Raw genomic sequence first — 21,547 nt, forward strand, 5'->3', positions numbered from 1 at the left:
CAACCATCAAGAGCAATTTGCGGTTCAGTATCTTGCCCAAGGACACTTCAACCTGTGGACTGGAGCAGTGGGATATTGAACCACCAACCTTCTGATTGGTGGACAACCTGATCTACCTCCTGAGCCACAGCTGCCCAAATGCATGAGTATATTAGGCAAAGCAGTGAGTGTGTATATTTTCAGAGTATTCAGTAGATGTGTGAATGACAGGATAAATAAACTGAACTGATACTAATACAAAGCTCTTATTTAAATACATCTATTTCAAATAAAAGAGATCAGAAAACATCACTTTTAAATGATGTTTTGTTGTTGAGTGGAACTAACAGCATTATTAATTAAATCTGTCTTTGAAGCTTAAAGAGAAACCTGTGGTGCAGAAAGTGCTGAGATCTGTTACATAAGTACCAATCAGATGTAAAAATGCTCAACCACAAGTAAACAGCTGTGTATCCAAGAGTTTCCTAAAGTAAAAGTACAGAAATGTTATCGGAAAAAAATGTGATGTCATGGTAAAAATGTCTGGTTTAACAACATTAAAATGTCCCAAAATAACAGTAAAAATGTCTGCTTTGACGGCAGTAAAATGCCTGACGTGACGGTAAAAATGTCCGGTTAGTGGTCTCGAATTGTCCTCACCTGCTGCTTTTGCAACTTTTTGCCAAGTAGCTATCTGAGCCAAAGTCACCTTTATAAAAGAAAAGAGAGTCACACCACATTAAAACAAACAGCTAGAACAGCTGTAGAAATACATAGTCACAGTGCGTAAATTTTTTTTTTTTAAAACTTTATTTTCATGTCACAGCAAACCATGCTGATACAAACCCATAGTTACACACAGAAATGTGCACAAATTAGCCTCAGAGTTTGCATTCAATGTTGCCAAACTATTGCACACAGTTGTTGAAAAGCAGATAATGTGTTTGAGCTTATTGTAACTTGCCAGCCTTCAGTCACACTTTAATCCATTTTATTCACAGCATTATTGGTGTTATTCAAAAACACCAATTATGTTAAAATTAGATCATCTAGACATGTGCTAAATGATTTCTGTCTTTTTAAACTCCTATTTGTAGAAGTTATATGTGATTATAGCATCTGAATGTTTTCTCATGGCATAGGTTTTTGTTTGTAAGGAATGAGAAAGTCCAGATGTTTCATACAGCCATCAACAAATCCTACATGTAGCTCAATACATGACCAAGCACTGCTTAAGCAATAAGAAAATTAAAGTTAATTAATCTTCTGAATTTACAAGTCTTTTCACAAAAATGTACAATTCAAAACATGTGATGTAAATGTTAGAAAAAGATGAATTTATTGTTAAAGGCGCAGTAGGTGAAATTAGCTTTGTAACTGTCATTCAGAGTTGGACCGTGTTGCCTGAGCATGTGTTTGTTAATGATGGCGTCTATAAATATTTGTTTTCTGTTGGAGTATTTGTGAGAAGACAGTTAGGTGAAGTGTTCCAAGTCTTCCTCAGAATGGTTTTGGAGGTGAAGAGAGCAGAGTCTAAGTCTGGAGGGTACGGTTTATGTTTATGTCATGATGGCGCAACCGTGTTGTCACCTCCAGCTTGCGGTGTCAGCTGCTGCAAAAGCTCCATGTAGAGTTCGACACGGCTGAGGAGAAGGGTGTTTTTCTCAGCACGCAGCAGCTTGGAGTACACATTCTTATAGGTTTTCAGCAGCTCCTCATCCTTATTGCTGTAAAGAAAACAGATGAGCCGATGAGTTGTGACAGTTTAAAGGATTTTAGATACATGTATAAGAGTTTGAAAGTTGCGTTCACCTTGGTTTACGTTTCATGGTCGTCATCAGTTTGATCAGCTGCAGTAAAAGGAAGGAGAAACTTGGCTCAAACACGCCAATTAACTTTATCACCTCCTGGAGGTTCAGTCCTGAGGCGGGACCAATGGCCACATCAGAAGACCCTGCAGATTTAGCGGGGTCTGCTTCACTCAGCTAGAGAACATGAAGTGATAGGAAAAGAATGTGGAGGGTTACAGTGTGTGATCAAGAAAAGGTAACTAAATAAAGCTTTACAAAGCTGAATAAGCATGAGAGAACATATCCTGACTGCTACTCTGAGATATACCTCTGTCTGATCCTCCAGCAGCTCTTTATGAATGAGCTGGAAAGCATAGCGAGTCTCTGTCATGACCTCTAGAGCTCCAGTCAGGCTCTTCAGCTTAGCAGCGCTGCTGCTCTGACCTGTGGAAACACAGAATGAAACATTTCTAGAGGCTATGGAACAAAATGTTCAATCCCTCTCCTCTAACAAAGCCAAAATGTACTGACATAATTCATCACGTTGAATAGCTGCTCACCTGCCATTGTGAATTCAGCAAAGGCCACTCTCTCCAGCAGAGTGCGGAGCAGCTCGCAGGGTGCATCCTTGAGGCTGAGGAATAAACAAACAGCCTTGCTGTAGTGAAGCTCTGCCAGGCTCCGATGCTGCTTCCTCAAGTGTTCATCCCCAACCTGTCACACAATTAGAGCCAGAAACAAACACATCCTTCAGTGTATATTATAGCACTGAAGCAGAAAATACAGAAATCTCATCTCCACTGGTCCTTTCTTTTCTTTTTCCTCACAGAAAATAAAGAAGTCAATATCTAAAGATGAACTAAGACATATCTGATATATTAACAAAAAAACGATATTCAGAATAAAGATATAGTTTTTTTAACCATTGTATAGTTTTATGGTCTCCCACCTGATTGCGAAAGCAGCTGTGGTACATAGAGGCCAGGCGGTGGTGGATGGTGGCAGCTCTGTACTGGTAGAGTGGCTGGCGAGCTGACTCCGTCTGCAGGTCACAGTACTTCAGGGATTTCATCATGGCCTCGGTCACCTCCCTTTCAATCTAGGAAAGCACGCAGGTGGATGGATGATTTAAAAGTTGATCACATGTCTGCCGTTACGAATAGTGCAACCATGCGCATTCATCAGTGATCCTGGGATTTTCTCAATATGTGGACTCTTTCAGGATATAAAGGTTTGCGACACCACATGAAAATATGCCAGTCAGTGGGAAATAAATTCAAGATTATCTAAATTCATTTAGAATCCTTGTTCAGTTTTATGTGCAATGAAAGTGTTCAAACCCACCTGCTCCTGGGCCTTCCTGGACAGCGGAGCGTAATCCTGCAGAAGTGTAGCCAGGGTGAAATAGGTAGTGGACAACTCCCAGTTTACACTGTCCCACACTGCTGGGTGGTTTTCTCTGCCTGCAAGTGACTTCATAGCCCGCAAGTAATAGTCTATGGCCTGGGTAAAAAAATGTATTGATTAAGAGCATGGTAGAGAGGGGTCTGAGTTTATGATAAAAAGATAAGAGACCATTAAGATTGTAAAAGAAAAACAATTTTGCATTGATCCAGTATGAAGTGGAACCTTGTTGTAGTAGAGTGCCTCTTCAGGTGAGAACTCCCCTCTGCTCTGGTCAGCAGAGACAGCGCAGTGGGCCTGAGCACAGATTCTCATCAGCCTGCCAGTGTTACACAGCAGCAATGCTGTGTTGGTGTGGTCCCTGATGGCTTCAAAGTCCTTCATGCCTTTCTCAAAGAAGGCAAAACTCTTTTTCCACAGCTCCTGCTCCGCTATAGACACTGCTTTCTTCACTAGAGAGATAGAAGGACAAGGCCAGTTGGATACAGTGACACAGACAGAAAGGTAGGTGAAACAATTTGATAAGCAAAATGGAGAAATACAATTTTATTAAGACTCTTTTTAACACTATTTTTTTCTGATCCAGGTGCACAGGAAGAAAATGATTCCACATATTCAGATGGCTGCATCTAGTTAAAGAAACATTTTAAAGAATGTTAGAATTTAGTGTATTCAACATACCTTCTTTCTCAGTCTGCATAGCTGCAGCTTGGTTCATATAAAAGACTCCCATCTCATTGCGGATGTTTCCGAGCCTTTTGAGCACCTGAGCCAGCTGATCTGAGGAGTCATCTTTCAAAGCCTCAGTGACTAGCAGTTCATACACCGCCTCATAGCACTTCGAGCTAATAAAGAGCTGGTACTCCGGGTCCATGGATAGGTCTGTTGCCATGCTGAAGGCTAGTAGATAGAGATTAAAATGACAGAAGTGCTCAACAATTGAACATAACCACTTAAAATTATAGGAGAAACTAAAATAAAACAGCACTGTACACCAAGTATGAATGAGGTGAAGCTTTAACCAACCCCCCTAACTTCAGTACATTAGGCAAGCGAGTCAGCCAGTCAAAGATTTGTATGACTGCACTGTCTCTCCTCACTGACTGACCCTGGCAGCTGCTCTCTCTGTGCAGACTATGCAGGATCTCCTGGTCCTCTTTGGTCTGGTAGCTGTATTCTTCCAGGTAAGCTGCTCTGTTGTTGGCATTCTGGGCCAACATCAGCTGGATGTCCCCACATAGAGACAGGCACTGGCTGTGAAACTGTAGCACCTGCGGGTGCAGTGTGCAGCTCACTGAACAATAGGCATCTGAGAAAACAAAGAAAGAAAGAAATTTTCAGTTATTATATTGCTCTACTGATTTTGATGTAACAGTTTAGTAGCAGTGTGATTAGGATTTTTTTGATTATGTATTAATATCAAAATAATATTTAATTGTCCAAAGGTGGGTGTTTAAGGGAAGTTTGAAACAGTTTAATTAGATGTTTTTATAAAAAACATTTTTTTTCCCAATTCTGATAAAGTCTGACTTGATTTGTGAATAAATAACAGTATATTCACAACTGTTTATTCTTCTACTGGGTTGCATTTGTTGGACAAAACAACAAGACACATTCTTTGTATAATTGTATACTTGGCTAATAAACACATTCTGATAAAACACTATGAACGTTTAGGCTTGTAGAAATGTACAAGTAAAAATTCCCACAGCAATAAAGCAAAATGTCATGAATACAACTGTAACTACATTTCCAAATATTTCTGGTGCATTGCAGAGGTACAGAACTTTACCGTAGCACTGCAGAGATAACTTGATGTAGCGCAAGGCTCGGCCGTACTTCAGCAAGTTGGTGGCTGCATCAGACAGGACGAAGTAGGCTTTGGAGGCCTTGAGGAAGAGCTGCAGCTTCATACGGTGCTGCCACGAGCAGGGGATCATCCCTGAGCGTGTCGGGAGCTTTTGATCCACCTGCAAGGGCCCAACTGAGAAAGATAAAAGAAAGTTTGTGAGTAGGAATGACCTAGTGTCATCCAGGTGCCAATTTTTTGTGTATTTGAAAAACACTGTGTTTTACTGTGCAATATTACAGTCAATCAAACACCCTACAGTATGAAAGAAGGTCTGACCTCTTTCAAGGAGAAGAGAGATGCCTTTCTCAGCAGCGCAGCCTCTGACTGCATTTCTGTCCTCATATTTAAGAGGAATGGGTGTGTTAGGGTCTGCAGCTGGGAGATCACTCTCCTTCTTGATGCTGCCATCCACTGCCTTCAGTCCCTGTGCAGTTTATTACAGCCATTCATTAATACTTTATATAAGTTGGAAGACATCACATTGTTAGCATAAAATGTACACTAAACATAAATATCATGCAGAGACTCGCCTTTAGTACGTAGTTCAGTACATGCCTGCATCGCTCCTCCTTGTCTTGAGAAATGGGGAATGCACCATTTGGCTGCAGGGTTGTAAAAAGGAAAGATTTTCTTTTTATGTTTACATACAAAATATTTATCTGTATATTCCACTCTTTCCCTTTGGGTCTGTATAAATGAGAATGCAGGACAAACATTTAGAGTCACTCACTCTGATCAGGTGAGTGGATTTGTACTTCTCTGGGACAGACAGCTCCCCTACAGAGCGGATCACAGCCACAGCTTTACTGTCATCCTGTGGGGTGGAGCAGTTACTGTAGGAGCTGTTCTCATCGCTGTCCTCCGTCAGCTCCTCCTCCTCCTCTTCTTCTTCTTCCCTGTCTTCGTCGCTGTAGCTGTCCTCTGAGCCACCCGCCCGGAGCGACTCCCCTCCATCTTCTTCGGGAGGCTCATCGAGCTGGAACAGCTCTGACAGCATGTATGCGGCCGAGGCGATGATCTGAACAGACAGGAGATGGAGGAGATCTGGGATGGAGTCGGCTTCAATCAAATCTAAACTATGGCATTTTCCCCTGCTGTCTGAATATAGAATTTAATTGATTCTAATTAATTCTGAATGTTTACTGCAATTTTTAAAGGGGAAACGTATTTATGGAAATATCTGAAACCAGTTAGCCTGAGCACGATGTGACCATTAAAAAATAAGATTATCAGGACCTATGATGACTAATTTGGTCCTTCCTGTATCATGCAGTGACTACCAATGAAGAATTCTGGCAGGTCATCCTTTAAATTTCAGGGTGCATGTGGGTTTGAATCCAGTCAAGAACGTTGGTTGCACATCTCCTCTCTTCCCAAGTCTTTCCCACCTGCACTTAAATGTGTGACTTTGAAATGGGGTGAAATTTGCAGTTTCTGCTTACCTGAGGATGCCGCTCCTGATCCAGAAGTTTGACACAGTTTAACAGCAGAGTTCTGATTGTGCCGTAGTGCTTTCTGTTCTGCCTGGCCTTCAGCATCAAGTTGCTGGCCACTCTGAAATATTTAAAAACATAATTTTGTTTTAATAGTTAATTTAACTCTTATAACCCTCTACCATTATTTACTAAAACTTTTGTTAATCTTTTAAGGGTCTTAGACTAAAGTTGTGGTCCAGCTTTGCATTTATAGATCTGGCCACTCTAACCAAATATTGTAAGCAAATAAAAAAAGCATGTTATAGGTCAAATATTAAATAAACTTTCCAAGATGTTGTCGCTGTATCAGCAGACCCACCACCTTCTGCTACAGATAGCAGTGTATCAGCTGACCCACCACCTTCTGCTACAGATAGCAGTGTATCAGCTGAGCAGACCAATACATCACCTGTGCTGAGAAGGTCTGCACGGAGGGTTACAGCAACTGACAGACTAAACCTTTGAACAAGAAACTAACTGTATTGTTAGAAAGGAAAATGTCTTGTTTGATTATTGTTAACAGTGTGTTTTGCAGGATCAAGTTGTTTATGTTAGATTCTGTTTTGCAGTCTGAGTACTGGATAAATACTAGGTTTGTAAAGTCAACTTCTAAAGAAAGGGGGATGTGATGATAGGAGCAATTAGCTCTTCCATCCACTAGTTGGCAGCCTAGTTCGGAGTTCTACTTGTGTGGTACAGTTATATAGCGTAGAAGAAGAGTGTATACACCTGTTGTGAAAACGCATTAAATGGCTGAGCATGCCAACAGAGAGTTTTCTCACGTGTTTCATTGAAAACATTACAGACATGACCCAAGCTTTGTGGATAGGAGGACATTTTTCAAAATCTATTTCAGCCTTGGAATAAAATGTATGGCTTTTCCACAGTTTTCCCAGATACCTACTTGTAAAGTAACACAGCCACAGGAAGAGTGAAAGGATTCTGACATTTCTCTTCTTCTGCCTCTTCACACAGCGTGGTAAGATCATAAAGCTTCACAAAGTCACTCCCGCTAGCTGAGGATTCAAGAACAAAAGAACAAATATGAAAAAACTTGATGGCGAGAATGGCGCTTGTAGACGTTTACAAGACTGAGACATTAAGAATTCATGCTCACTCATCTCCCACCTTTAAAAAGCCAGTAGGTGTGACCCTCTTTGGTGCAGTTGGACTTGAGGAAGGAGAGGATATTTTGTGCGATATCTTTCACCACCCTTGTGGAGAAAGTTGAATTCTCCAGATGTGGGATGTCTTCAGTTTTTATCATCTCATATTTCTGCAATGAAGGAAATTACCACATGTTCTATTCAATGAGGATTAAAATGTTTATCAAAATGAATTATGGGCAAACAGAGTGTAATTATTAATGCAATACTAGCCTAACGCCAACAGTAATTTACCTGAACAATGCCATTGACGTGAAAGCACATGACAAGTTCTGGAACATTGCACATCAGATTGTCGAGCCAGTAGTCGATTCCTGTCAGGATGTTGATTGGTTTATTGTTGTCCCTGAAAAACACAAAGAGAGAGAAAGAAAGTCACGGGAACACTCTGTTAGATTAAGCAAGAATAATGTAGTGGAATCAATGTGTGCTTTGTAATTCGAAATTAACTTTCCCGTTCACCTCCTGAGGTCAGAGAAACTAAATAAAAAACTTATCTGCCAAGAACATTTTTACCACCTATAAACTCTGCACATTTTATACAAATATTGTATGTCTCCCAACCACTGCCCAAGCCATTATGTGTGTATAAATGAATCTGCACCATCTTACTGGCACAGATATCTAATGGTTCATCCCAACAGAAAGCAACAGCATTGTTTTCCACTTAGTGGGTCTTAATATTAGAGCCTAGATGAAAGAAAATGGTTTAAAATTCAAACCTGAGTCTCAAACTGACGGCAGGATATCGACCACCTCCAAATATAGGCATGTTGGATCCAACCAACATGTGGATATCCTCAAATGTCCACATGATGTTCCGCACAAAGTCGTTTCTTAAACCCTGTCAACAAAAGTGACATCAAACTATATAAACTAGTGTATTTAAATAAATGTTAACACAAGCTACCAACTGCAGTCTATTTAGGCCAGGTAAAAAGTTTATGTTACCTGACTGTTCTCCCCTTCATTGAAGAGAGTTGGGAGGTTTTGCTCTTTGGGTACAGATGTCACCTGGCCCAAAGCAAACTGGCTGTCCACAGGAACACTTTCCTGCATATTTGACAACATCAGTGTTTTACTTAGTACATTATCTATAGTCAATTTCACTTAATACAGAAAGCTGTGAATTTGACACAAATGATTAATTCCTAGCCAAGACAAAAGTGACAATTCCCTCTTAATTCCTTCTCAGTTGTGTCTGCCCTGTTTAATAGCTAAGCTACCTGTTTAGGAGCATCTGACTCTTCAGTGTCAGGGGGTGTGCTGGTGAAGGCGGTGGGCCATGAAGAGCTGAACTCCTCTGCTTCATTCTCCTTATCTCCTTCGTTTAGGTTGTCTGATACAGGCTCTGCAGCCCCATCACCATTTATACTGCAGGAAACACAGAAGTTGTGATGAAATAAGACTGAAAAAAATGCAACTTAAAATGAAGTAAGCAACGTTTTTGATCATTTGAGTGCTACCATGAACTTACCTGTAGTAGAGGAACTTTGAAAGAATTGCTTTCTGATACCAATGCTCTTTACTCTTCTTTTTCCTCTGCCATTTCTGATCTATGAGCCGCTGGTAAAACTCTTTTAGCCACGTCCAATCTCCCGTCTACAACACACATGAAGCGGAAAGCATATACCAAATTATACCTCATACTTGTATCATAAGGGGATATCTAGGACTGTCCTTGGGTTTAAAAAGGTTTTGAATAAATCCTGTTGTACCTGAGAGGATTTCATGAAGAGCTCCTGAATGTCCAGCTCATCCAAAAGCAGGGTCCGACCTACACGGTGAACAGCCATACTGACATGGGACTTGCTGTAAGGGATTTTCAGAAGCTTCTTGATGTTCTGAATGGGACAGTAAACAGTGTTAATATTGTGTATGTTACAAAAACAGATAGAAATGTTCGCTTTGCAACAGCTGCACAAACCTCTGAGTCTGATACCACGTCAACATCGTCCCCGATGCAATCAATGAAGTCATAGGCCATCCCAAAACTAAAAAGCAAGAAAAGGCACTTAGCCACTTAGAGTATTTGATTTTGTGATATGGATTAGGTCCAAACTAGTTTACCAATATTCACTGGCAAAGAAACGACCTCTGCTGATGAATCAGTATCTGCGATCTACCTGCTTAAAAACCCCAATGTAAATGCATTTGATTGAGCACTGCTATAGTTAATACTCTTTCAGCTATGTACTGTAGCACTGTAACACATTTAGTTCAGTAATATCAATAAAACAAGTTAGGTACTAATCAGTTTCTATTACGTGCCTTTAAACCAACAACAGATGCCATCTGCCTGGCAGATTTCCAGCAATTAAGCAGAGCTCAGAGCATGAGGCCTTCAGTTTCAAATCATTTTAAACATTACTCAGCAGGTTTGCGTCAACAGTTACATTATACTTAGTCAACCCGCATTGATATAGATGGGGTGGAGAAAATATTAGAAGTATTAGTCTTTCAAACTAAAGCAGTACAACACCTCTCTCAAACAATTTCATCAGAAACTCAACATTATAACCTTCATGAAGGTGACACTTATTAATGTTGTAATAGACAATATCGGTGTGGGCTGCAACTAATGATTATTGTCATTTCATGATTAAGATGTCGATTATTTTCTTGCTTGATGAAGTTAGGTCCATAAAATATCAGAAAATGGTGAAACATATTGATCACTGTTCCCCAGAGCCCAAGGTGATGTCTTCTAATGTCTTGTTTTAACCTGACCAACAAAGATATTCAGTTTACTGTCATAAAGTATTAAAGACACCAGAAAATATTCACATTTGAGTGGAATTTGGACCTTTTTTCATAAAAGATGACTGCAAACATTAATGAATTATCAAAATACTATTAATTTAATAGTTGGCAACTAATCAATTTATTAACAATTGTAGCTCTAATATCAGTTTCACCATGTACCTAAGCTAATAAAATGGCAAATTTGAGTATATATACAATGAAGCATCCTGAAAATCAAAGCATTTTAGAGTGTAGACAAGAGCTTCTTTCAATTGCAATCACTGGTTAGTATCACTGGTAAATATGGTTTTGCAAATTATATTGTGGCAATAGATATTATAATAGGTGCCAAATGTGAATGATACTTTTAAACCATAAGGTTTTTAATTTGGGCCCCACCACCACGGGTCAGGAAAGGACACTTAAGAATCCAAAAAACTGAACTTCCCAACAGAGATCAACATAGTTTGCTCACACTTTCATGTAAGAGTCATATCTATCAGTACCTGTTAAAGTAATTCACAAACTTTGCCGTACCTGGAAAAGGGCTTGCTTTTGCTGCTGGACCCTAACACTGTGGTGCCAGCACTGCCCAACTGGGGGCTTTCTCTCAGCCAGTTGGCTGGAGGCAGCTTCAAGTCTGTCTTCTCCTGCAACAGGGCATAGCTGGTCGGAGGTGGGGCAGCCGAGTACTTGACCACAGCACGGCTCTTTATTTCACTGTTCCCTAAACATAAGGCCGAGTCCTGCAAAATAAAAAAAACAAAGTGTCCTAGTTAGTGAGTATAACCAGGAAGTGTTGATTGAAAGCCAAATTTAAAAGGATGGATTCCCAATTTTTCAAGTTTGTCTTAAAACAACAGTCAGGTGCCACTGAAAGGAACACTGAAAACAGGAACATTTAAAGAGGTCATATTATGCCCTTTTCCCAGGTTAATATTTAAATGTTTAGGGTCTATTTACAAACACTCATATTTTTATAATACATTTTATAATAAATCTATAATAAATATTAAAAAACATCTCATTACAGTTGTATAGCAACGGCTGCAGACCCTCTGTCTTACTCAGCCTGAAATGGGCTGTTTTGTGTCTGCTCAATGCCACTCTCTTCTGATTGGCTGACTGTTTTCTGAGTGATGTACACCTAGGCCAACCACAGGTAGCGGCTAGTGAAAGAGAAAACTAGCACAACCACAAATTACACTCACACTGATCAAGTTAAGTAAATATGCTGCTGTCTCCCTTCCTTTACACCCTGTACACCTCAGACTTTCAGTACAACACCATGTCATGTCAGTTGCAGAAGTCCTTTGATGACAGGGAGTCGAGTGGTCTGAAAGAAATCATCTAGCTCTGAACATGGACAACAACAGAAAGACAGTGATCGACTTCAGAAGGAAGAGGATAGCTACAACACCCCTCTGTATTCTTGGAGAGGATGTTGGCGTGCATGGGCGTCCACATCAACATCAGACTGAACTGGAGAGGATGTTGGCGTGCATGGGCATCCACATCAACATCAGACTTAACGGGAAGACTAACACTGAGGCTGTATATGAGAAGGGGCTGACCAGATTCTATTGCCTGAGAATGCAGAGATCCTTCACCGTGTGGAGCGAGATGTTGGAAATCTTCAACCATTCAGTTGTGGAGAGTGCACTGTATCTCACTGTAGTCTGCTGTAGGAACAGCACTGGAGCCAGTGACACCAACAGACTTAATAAACTAATTAAGAATGATTGTCTGCAAACCAGACACCGGTGAAGTTGTGGTGGGGAGGAGGACACTGAACAAACTTTATCCATTACAGATCATCTTGACCATGCTCTCCACCATTGACTGGACAGACGACGGAGCTCTTTCTCTAACAGACTGGTTCAGCTTCATTGTCACACAGACTGATACGTCTTTCCTGCCCAAAGCAATAATTCAAGACCTCACCTCAGTCTATTAGAGAACTCAGTGCTTTATAGTTTCTGTCTCAATGAAACTCCACTTTGTTCTGCTCCTACAATAACTTTGCTTAAGGTGAATTTGCTCATGTTTATACTCCATCACCTCACTGCATTTTAAAAACTTGAACAACTTTGCCTACTTGTCTCAAGTATACAGTATGTTATCATAAGTTCTTACCTCATATATCTTACTATGGTGTGTGCTAAGGTTGTTTCTTGTATTCCTGTATTGAGTAATCATATCCAATTTTGTTCTCTGTTGTGTTTATTTTCCTATAGATATGTCTCTCTTCTAGTGTTGATGTGCATATTTATACACAAGAATTTTCCAATTTGGGATCAAAGTCCACCCATCCATTCATCGGTCTATTCTCGGTCTACTTACATGTTTGCTGCTCTCTCCTGTGCAGATGGGATCACTGATTTCTTCCATTGCATTATCCAAGGGGGTCCCAGGCTCTCTGTCCGCTGCTGATGCGCTCATACTGGACACACGACTGTTACAATCCGGCAGACATGGGTGATATCTAAATAACTAGACAACCTGACAACACACAAAACCAGTTAGCGAGCCGGATAGGTACATTTGTGTCTATAAAGTAATAAGTGTCTCTTTTTGGCTAGCTTAGCACGGCTAGCTCCTCCACACAAAAAGTGTATTTACATACCAGCGGTCATCGGTTAAAGTTGAACGACTCTCACATGAGCGGCTGTCGTTGCTCTGTTGACCTTAATAATGTGTTGTCTTCACATGTTTGATTAAATAAGCCTCATCAGCTGCCAGTCTGTGTGTTGTTGTCACAGCACACGTTAGTGCGAGCAGTGAGCCAACAACAACTTCCTCTTGTCACGTTAAAATAAAACATCCGAAGCTCGTTTCTTTTTTTTAGACACTCGAAATTACCGAAAATTTAAGAAGAAAAAACATACACGGTAGGCTTAAAAAAATTATATATATTATATTATAGAATATTAGCAAAAGTTACAGAAAATACTTTAATTAAAGCGATTTACAACGGAAAAAACCCATTATGAACCGGAAGTAGTTCACCGCTGACAAGTCTCTTTCTTGTTTGTGTCTTAGACGGTAACCCTATATTTGGGAACGATCTCGCGAGAGTATACGTCTTGACACAAACCACGATCTTTTACTTAACCCCTTTGTGCCTAACCATAACCAGACCTTAACCACAGTGTAAGTGCACGATAAACCTAATTATTTTGTACAAACACAAACAACGTGGACAATGTAGGAACAACGGGTACAAATCACGCGAGAGTTTCGCAAACCTAGGGTTACAATCCACCCTTTTTCTAGAAAAATTGAACATATTCTGCTGTTCTGGTGTATTTTATTCTAAAATGTTTGTACCAGCTGTTGTGTGTCAACTAGAGTTCAGCATATATTACCTATTAATGTGTTTTAAAACACAATGGCATCAAAATATTCATGTATGCTCTGTTCTGGGACTTGGTAAAACGTTTTCTTTGAGTGACTAATTCCAGTTAATATATGTTTGTTTGTTTGTTTATGCTTTGTTAAACCTAGCTAGCTGTTTCATTTATATGTTATATTAGATTATATTATATTATATTATGAAGTGATGAAAGAAGAATTTTGTTTTTGTCTTTGTTTTTGAAGCAATAGCCTACTTCCAAGTTGTAACTATAGTCTCAATTCATAATTTTAAGTACAGATGTACAATAATCAGCAGCAAAAAGTGCTTAAATAGGCTAATCCAAATTAAACTAAACGTATCTAACTGTGCATTAATTGACTAATTTCAGGTTTATATTTACTCTCTACCACGTATAGTGTATTGTATTGTGTTAAATGATATTATGTTATGTATATGAGGGGAGGGTTTCTGCAGGCAGCTGACTGACTGAACAGGGAGGAGCTGTGAAACTTGGCTGCGGTCAGTCAATTCCTGCTATCTTCCAACACTCAATCCTCATCTTCAACCAGGTCAAAAATACTAAAATAAATAATCTAAACAGTGAGTGGAAAACGTAGGATAAGTCTTTTGGGAATCGTAGACCTGGGACCAATTTGTGCGCATTAAAATGGGAAGCTGGAAAAATCACGTGCGCGCTCGACTGCAACACAGAGACCAAACTGAGAAAGTCCCGTACGCTGGAGTCTTTAACAGCTGTAAGATTCATGTTTTCTGTTTTGCAGCGATGATGCATCTCTGCTGACTCTTTCCTGAGGACATCTGTCAAATCTATGTGTGTTCTTTCAGTGTCTCAGTTGGAGGAACGTTTTGAAATTCGCAAACAAATTTTGGAGGATACCCAGTCTAAGAGGTTAGAAATGCAGAATTTCACTTCATATTTAAAGTTATGTTCAATGCTTGACTTTCTCATTATAAAACTGCACGCTGACTTTTATTTACAGTGTAGAACGAGGTGGAGTTGAAGCTGGGAAAAACACAAGACTCCTTCATTTGCAGCTAAGAGAAAGTGAACACCTGGCAGAAAAGGTGATAAATTCAGTGATTGACACAAAATAACTGAAATCAGCCTCTCAATAGGCTACTGCAGGAGAGATGAAAAATAAATAATACCAGCTTACACAGTAGCACAAATTTTAAACTTTAAACAACACTATCTCTTGTTCAATTATTCTTGCTGTGGAAATTAGGACATAGTGGTGTGTATATGTGCAGGAGTGACCTTTGATCTTGTGCAATCCTCAATCAATCCATCTTTCACTGTTTATCTCCCCAGCTGTCTCAGACTGTCTCCGACTTGACCACTGTCCTGTATCTAAAAGAGGCTGAACTGCAGTACTGGCAGTCACGGTAATTTCAAGTTTTGAGCTCTAACCATCAAAGTATACCCCCTGCTTTCTTCAAAACAGTATAATCCTTAATCACAAATAAACATTATGTGGTAGGGTGTTGTGGGGTCACAGTTTACAGTTTCTGGCCTACATATTAGATAGCATGGAGCAAGTTAAAGAAAGGCTGAATTAACAGTACATACAGTGTTATTTTGAAAGTAAACTTTACCATAATTGTTTTGTACATTATAAAGTGATTGAAAGATTGTTAATACAGTTACTTTGAGCGTATCATGGAGGAAAGGCTCATGACCTAAAATCTAAACTCTTCCAACTAGTTCGGTGGATGAATGTTGGCCTACTCTAGTGTCAAGTAACAGCACAAGGTGATCAAAATTACAATAAATCATTCTATTTTTCATCTATTTCAGCGTGACCCGTCACCGCCAAGAGGCACTTACTCTGGCTAAAGGGAGTAAAACCCTGAAGGTGACCCTTTACGAATATGAGTTCACCATAGAGTGTCAATCCAAAGAGCTGGCAGCACTGCATGTGGAGCAGATAGGACTAAAAGAAGCATTGGCACAGGCTCGGAAAGAGAAAGAAGAACTCTTGCAACGATGGATGGAGGAGAAGAGGATGGAGGCAGACAGGTTGAACAAGTACAATGACATACAGGAAAGGTAACAGCAGTGAACATGTGATCTTTGGACAACCTATATAAAAATGTACTTGCTTTAATCACCCACCCTGTCATTTATAACCGCTTTTTTTCCAGGTGGCAGCGTTTGTCTAAACAGCTGAAGAAGCACCTCCGCAGAGAGATGGTAAAAGGTTATGATCCCATAGAGACCGGCTCTTTAAGTGGAGCAACAGAATTGTCCCCATCAGTCACTCATAGTAAGAATCAATCTTCTAAATATTAAAGCATAATGGAGTAGAATAAAAGATGGCTGCCTTTTGATACCATTAATGAACCTCAGTGCTGCACACACTGATCCTAATAGGCTCAACAGTAAGGTCAACAAGACACCGAGGGTCAAGACTATCCTCATGGCCTTTTAATTAAGTTGGTGTAATTGATGAGATGATTACCTCAAGAAGACAAAAATGTCTTTTGGTGAGATAACATGATCAACGAGGCCCATTTTAGCCTCAGCATGTAGAGAATAATACAAGAAGACACCTCAAATTCAATTGCCAAAGTGACCATCAAGTGCACCATATAGGTAGGTTCAGCCCTCAGGTTCAACCCCTTAGTCCAGTCATTATAACTTAATATTAAAGACTAAAACCATATACACTGGACCTGGCACTGGACACACTTCATCAAGTAAGGAGGCAGCCATTTATTCCTGCTCCAACCTGATTGTTGGGTACCTCAAATTAATATTTCATAAAAGGAACAGATGGTACTTAAGATGTAGATATGTTAGATGTAACTTAGAACATTTCGTTTAACATTGTTGTCATGTTCTACTTCTGCACAGGGATCAATAATGCAACAGATATCCACCAGGGACATGCAGAACACAATCATGTTCCAGCTGTGGCAGAAGTCTAGTAATCCCACGGGCTCGGAGATGACAGTTCATACTATGAAACCCTCTCTGTCCATTTCCCCTCATTCCATGAGTGGCCCCAAAACAATGATCAAGGAGTGAATCTTAGAACAAATTGCCTGTTGTATCTTTGTTTTTTTTAATTTACCTAAAAACTGTCAATAAGATTCACCATATTCTTTAAATATATTGTTTAGATTGTTTTTTAGATGTTGCTACAGTGCCTAATTTTACATTTACTGCTTTAACCAAAGTCATCCTTTTCCCAAGAAATGTCACAATACACTCCAGTTAATTTACCACATCTGGACATTGTCACTCAAGAATTTAAAGTACATTTCATATAAACAGTCAGGGCTTAATATTAATGAAAATGATGTGTTAATTCTAACTTTTAACTACGTTTCTTTGCACAGAAAAAAACATGAAGCATTTTCATTCCTAAACTTTAGTGTATTGTGAAGGAAATTGAAAACGCACTAATCTGGAACCTTTAAAGATTACTTTTAAACATGTTTTTAAAATAACCTTTTGAATTGTCAACATTTCTTATGAAAATTGAAAAACCTGCATGTACTTTGTCCCAGATGATGATTATATGTTATTGTGTTATTTTTCTATATCAAGTGTTTGATTAAAATAAAGTCACTAATATGCTAATTTTGTGCTCTCTGGGGGATTTATTCTGTTGTGGTTTATTTTTATGTAAGTAGCCTCTCTGTCACTGTGTCATCCATCAGAGATCACCTTTCGTGACTGAAAACAAATCTGTGATCATTGTAATTTTGAAATGCCTGACAACACTGGGGAACCTCATCAATTGAACACCACTTTGGCTTCAGATTGTGTATTTTTGGTGAACAAGTCTCCACATGAACAACCAAAAAAGTACAATTGTATGTTTAAATAATGTATTGGTTGCAATTGTTTGTTTTATTAGCAGTGTAAGTGACACATATTTAAAGATTTTTTTCTTTTAGTGTCAGAATTCCAGTTCCACATCTCCATGGCAAATTGAGATCACATTTCAGGTTGTTTGTTTGCAGCACGTTTCCATAGTCACCAGTGTGCATTAGTTGTTAAGTTGGCCTTTGTGTGTGTGGTGAAACCTTTCAGTGGACTCACTGGACCAATATTTTCAACTGTCTCAAAATGATAAAAGGTGGTAAGCGTTATTTTTCAAAGAGCAACGATGGCAAATGGGTAAGAGATTCTTCATTTAATCAAATACAAATAAAAATCTTTATATTTAAACCTGACTATGTCATTAGCTATCCTTGATTTCTCTTTTCAGTTTGCTCATCCAGATGTGCCAAAAAATGAGACAAGGAATCGAGAGACTTATACAAGCACTGGGCTCATGCTGACTCAGGTTAAATCATCACTGCCTCAGGCTTTGAACTTTGAGCGCTATCCGAAATGGAAAACTCAGCAGGTGTGTGTGTAGATATTGTAATGCTTTGGATGTCCGTGTTTTCAACATAGTTGTTGCCAAGGGCTTTGAAACCCTTTAAAATATGTCATTGCGCTTCCTACCAAAGCACAGCAAAGCAAGAAACTACCTGCTCATTTCATACAATTGCAATGTATTCAACAACTGCCACTATCATTTTCTTCATGGGTTTCTTTGCAGAAATCCAGAGAGTATCCATTTTCAGACCATGACAACAAGCGTGCCTTTAAAGACAATGTCATTGTGTTCGCTGAAGTGAGTGTGAAGACAAGCCTGAGAGCACAATAAAAAAGTTTATATGTTCTTACTCCTTGAAACAGTATCTCCTTATGTTGGTACATCTTAGGATGTGGGACGTAGAAAGGTTCTTGATGACCACAGACAGCACAACTCCCACTTCTGCCTCTGCCATGATGGAGCTGACAGCAGCACTGAAGACACCAGTAAGGACCTCATGGCCTACCGGACTGGCTTAATGGTGGAACAAGCTGTTAACGTTCCAACCATCAACAGACGGTTCCCACGCAACCACAAGAAAAAGTCTGAAGAGGCAGCTTTGGCACAGGCAGGGGAGCAGTTCATGTGGTTTGGACGACACGACTCTGACTTCTCTGAGACTCTGCAAGTGCTGGCAGCTACCAACTGCCCAGCACCTTCCAGGACTCCTACGTTAAAGCACTAGGGGGGCATCATTGAGACAACATAGTTTAGAGAAAGGGTCAGATTAACTTTTTTGAGGGTCCAGCTGTCAAATAAAGAACTATTTTAGCAATATCCCCAGTATTTTCTCTTGTTTTGGGAACTCTGTGAAGTATTTAAGTGCTGTATTACAGACATGGAAATCAGGGAACCTTACAACTGTTAACAGCCCACTTAATGTGATGTAACATACACTTGACTACGTATGTTTAGGCACCAAGAAAATATGACTTCTCAGCCTGTTAGTCCAAACTACAGAAGTCTAAAACAGTTATGATTGCATTTTTTAAAACGCTGTTATTTCAAGATCATGAATTAATTATTTCATTATCTCAATTAACTCCTGGTCATAACATGATGGGATGTTTCATGTAGGAGAAGTACCAAATTATATCTTTCAACCATTTCATTTTATGAAATGGAGGGGATGGAGAGAGGGATCAAGATCCAACATTTGACCGATTTGAACCAATATCCTTAAGAGCCACCTGAAGGCTTCTTGTGCTTCATCTAAACAGTTGAGCTCTCCATGTAATGGAGCTACGGAGAGGAGAAGGCAGGAAGGAAAAAATTTGAATGAGCTCCACATGAGATAAATTAATTTGTGATCACAGGATGACGGCATTAAAAAAGTAATTGCTAGCATGGCCATTCTCGACTTCTGAATCAAACAGCAGAAAGATTAGACCTTTAGTTTTTTTCGCGATAACAGGTTGATTATCTCAATATCTTGAGATAACAAAGCAGTTTTTCTCAAAATAACGAAATAATTAACTTGCGACCTCAGGATAATGGCATTTGAAAAATGCAAGCATGGCCATTCTTAGCTTCCGTAGCTAATCATGAGTATGTATGGAAGTAACATTAAGTATAATTAAGTATAGTTTCATATCTTTTGCAAAGGTTCACTCGCATAAAACTTTTCAAAGGTCAGATAAGGTATATTAAATCTAGCTGGTAATTGAAGCATCTTAACACAATTATGGATAGTCATGAAAAAGACTTTTTATTTACACAAGGAGCCACTGTACAATCACTGTAGCGCCTGCGGGTAGTTCACAGGTGTGACAGCAGAGGGCAGCAGCTCTACATGAGTTGTCAGTTGGCCTGAAGCTCCATCAGCAAAGTTGTATGAGAAATGTAATAACCAAAACCCCTGTGTAATGTGCATCCTCTGTGAGAGACAATCTGGATGACAATAATTAGAAAAAGAACCCAGCTATTTTTATTCTGTGCATATCAACAGGAAGACATTAAATTAGAGCATGTGAAATAAATTAAGCCTGATTTGAGTCATAATGCATGGGTTTGTTTCACCCCTGGGGATGAAAGGGATGGATATGTGTGTGCCGCCCATACAACAGAGGGGGAAGCGTGGGAGCGAATGACGAAGAACACTGCTCAGAGAAAAGCACTTAAGTGAAGAGTATCCCCAACCACTCTCTCCAATAGCTGATGTTTTCTCCAGAGTGACCAGCTGCTTTCTTTCTTTTAAGTACCCACTGGGGAGATGGGGTTTTTTCACAAGCTTTCTTTCAGCTGTAGTAATTAGCTGGTCCCCGTACAGCGCCGACCTTGCTGGAGTTTGTTTCACTTTTAAAAGGTGAAGTAGATATCTCACAGTTTTTATATAGCAAGAAAGAAAGCTGCAAGACATCCATCTGGAAGTACAACCCTTTGTGATTTCACTTTGAGATTATCTCACACGTTGCTGCCAAAAAAAACGGATCCCTGGATGCAGGTGCACGACTGACACCAAGCTGCAGGGAAAGGGATTTGTTATCCCCATGCCTTTGATAAAATAGAAAGAAAACTGGTGCACAGATGAAAACATTAGGTCATCTTTGCCTTTTCTCTGAGACAAAAACATGACCAGATTATGCCTTAATTAATTTAAAACACTTTTCAAAGAGGTGCAGTGGTGTTGTAGTTTATTAATGGAAAAACACCTGTGCTTGTGTGTGACAGTTGGTTGTCTGGTCTCGACTGGTTGTCTGCCACTTCTGTCCCTGTGGGTGCAGTTTACAGACTGCACTTTCCATTGGACTTGCCACAACTTGAACAACTCCTCCGCACAGAAGCCACTAAAACTTCATAATCAGAAACACTCATTAGCTGTGTCAGATTGCTGGTGAAGCTTTTAATACTTCACATGGGAGTGAGCACTCTTAGGAGAGTGCACTGAAACAGAGCGTCAATCATTACAGTAGTATGAGTGTGTGTGTGTGTGTGTGTGTGTGTGTGTGTATACTGTATATGTGTGTTATTTATATCATGTCGAAGTATATAATACAGTTGCTTGCTGGAATATCAGACCTTCTCCCAAGGACAAAAGACACATCTCAGTAAACAAGCATTCAACCGCCAAAGCTGTGCACTTCATGAATATTAAATCAGACACTTTGAATCCTACCTCTTTGGTGTTAGGAGGCCCTAGTCTGGATTCTTACCATTTGCTGTGATTTATTCGCAGGTGCATGTGTCTCTTTGATGTGTCAAGCTGAGAGGTTTTGCACCTGTTAGAGGAAAAAAAAAGCTTTGAAAACAAGAGGTGGATTTGCCAGACAGTCAAAATAACAGCAAGAAGGAAGATTTGTGTTGCTATGGTACATTGTGTGTGTGTGTGTGTGTGTGTGTGTGTGTGTGTGTGTGTGTGTGTGTGTGTGTGTGTGTGTG

General features: G+C 39.7%; 3 protein-coding genes across 3 annotated transcripts; 2 read left to right on the forward strand and 1 right to left on the reverse strand.

Moving 5' to 3' along the window:
- Positions 1-823: 823 nt before the first annotated feature.
- Positions 824-13,234, reverse strand: edrf1 (erythroid differentiation regulatory factor 1). Its single transcript, XM_062430811.1, has 26 exons — positions 13,038-13,234; positions 12,755-12,913; positions 10,949-11,157; positions 9,594-9,660; positions 9,385-9,510; positions 9,144-9,268; positions 8,893-9,040; positions 8,618-8,719; positions 8,389-8,510; positions 7,901-8,012; positions 7,629-7,776; positions 7,405-7,516; positions 6,468-6,579; positions 5,756-6,043; positions 5,556-5,627; positions 5,302-5,449; positions 4,966-5,157; positions 4,282-4,482; positions 3,855-4,073; positions 3,399-3,625; positions 3,114-3,272; positions 2,719-2,868; positions 2,330-2,483; positions 2,098-2,213; positions 1,792-1,964; positions 824-1,706 (listed from the first exon to the last, which is right to left on the reverse strand). Exons 2-26 carry the CDS (start codon positions 12,851-12,853, stop codon positions 1,544-1,546), a joined length of 3,744 nt encoding a protein of 1,247 aa, XP_062286795.1. The 5' UTR covers positions 12,854-12,913; positions 13,038-13,234; the 3' UTR covers positions 824-1,543.
- Positions 13,235-14,262: 1,028 nt separating this feature from the next.
- On the forward strand, positions 14,263-16,793 carry si:ch1073-143l10.2 (uncharacterized protein LOC565165 homolog). Its single transcript, XM_062430861.1, has 7 exons — positions 14,263-14,524; positions 14,616-14,679; positions 14,771-14,855; positions 15,103-15,176; positions 15,589-15,840; positions 15,936-16,057; positions 16,648-16,793. The coding sequence occupies exons 1-7, from the start codon at positions 14,437-14,439 to the stop codon at positions 16,719-16,721; spliced, it is 759 nt and encodes a 252-aa protein (XP_062286845.1). The 5' UTR covers positions 14,263-14,436; the 3' UTR covers positions 16,722-16,793.
- Positions 16,794-17,871: 1,078 nt separating this feature from the next.
- tex36 (testis expressed 36) lies at positions 17,872-18,854 on the forward strand. The gene is made up of 4 exons (XM_062431035.1): positions 17,872-17,922; positions 18,014-18,154; positions 18,353-18,427; positions 18,519-18,854. The coding sequence occupies exons 1-4, from the start codon at positions 17,872-17,874 to the stop codon at positions 18,852-18,854; spliced, it is 603 nt and encodes a 200-aa protein (XP_062287019.1).
- The last annotated feature ends 2,693 nt before the right edge of the window (positions 18,855-21,547 follow it).

Source organism: Scomber scombrus, chromosome 12, assembly GCF_963691925.1.
Source record: "Scomber scombrus chromosome 12, fScoSco1.1, whole genome shotgun sequence".
Lineage (NCBI taxonomy): Eukaryota > Metazoa > Chordata > Actinopteri > Scombriformes > Scombridae > Scomber > Scomber scombrus.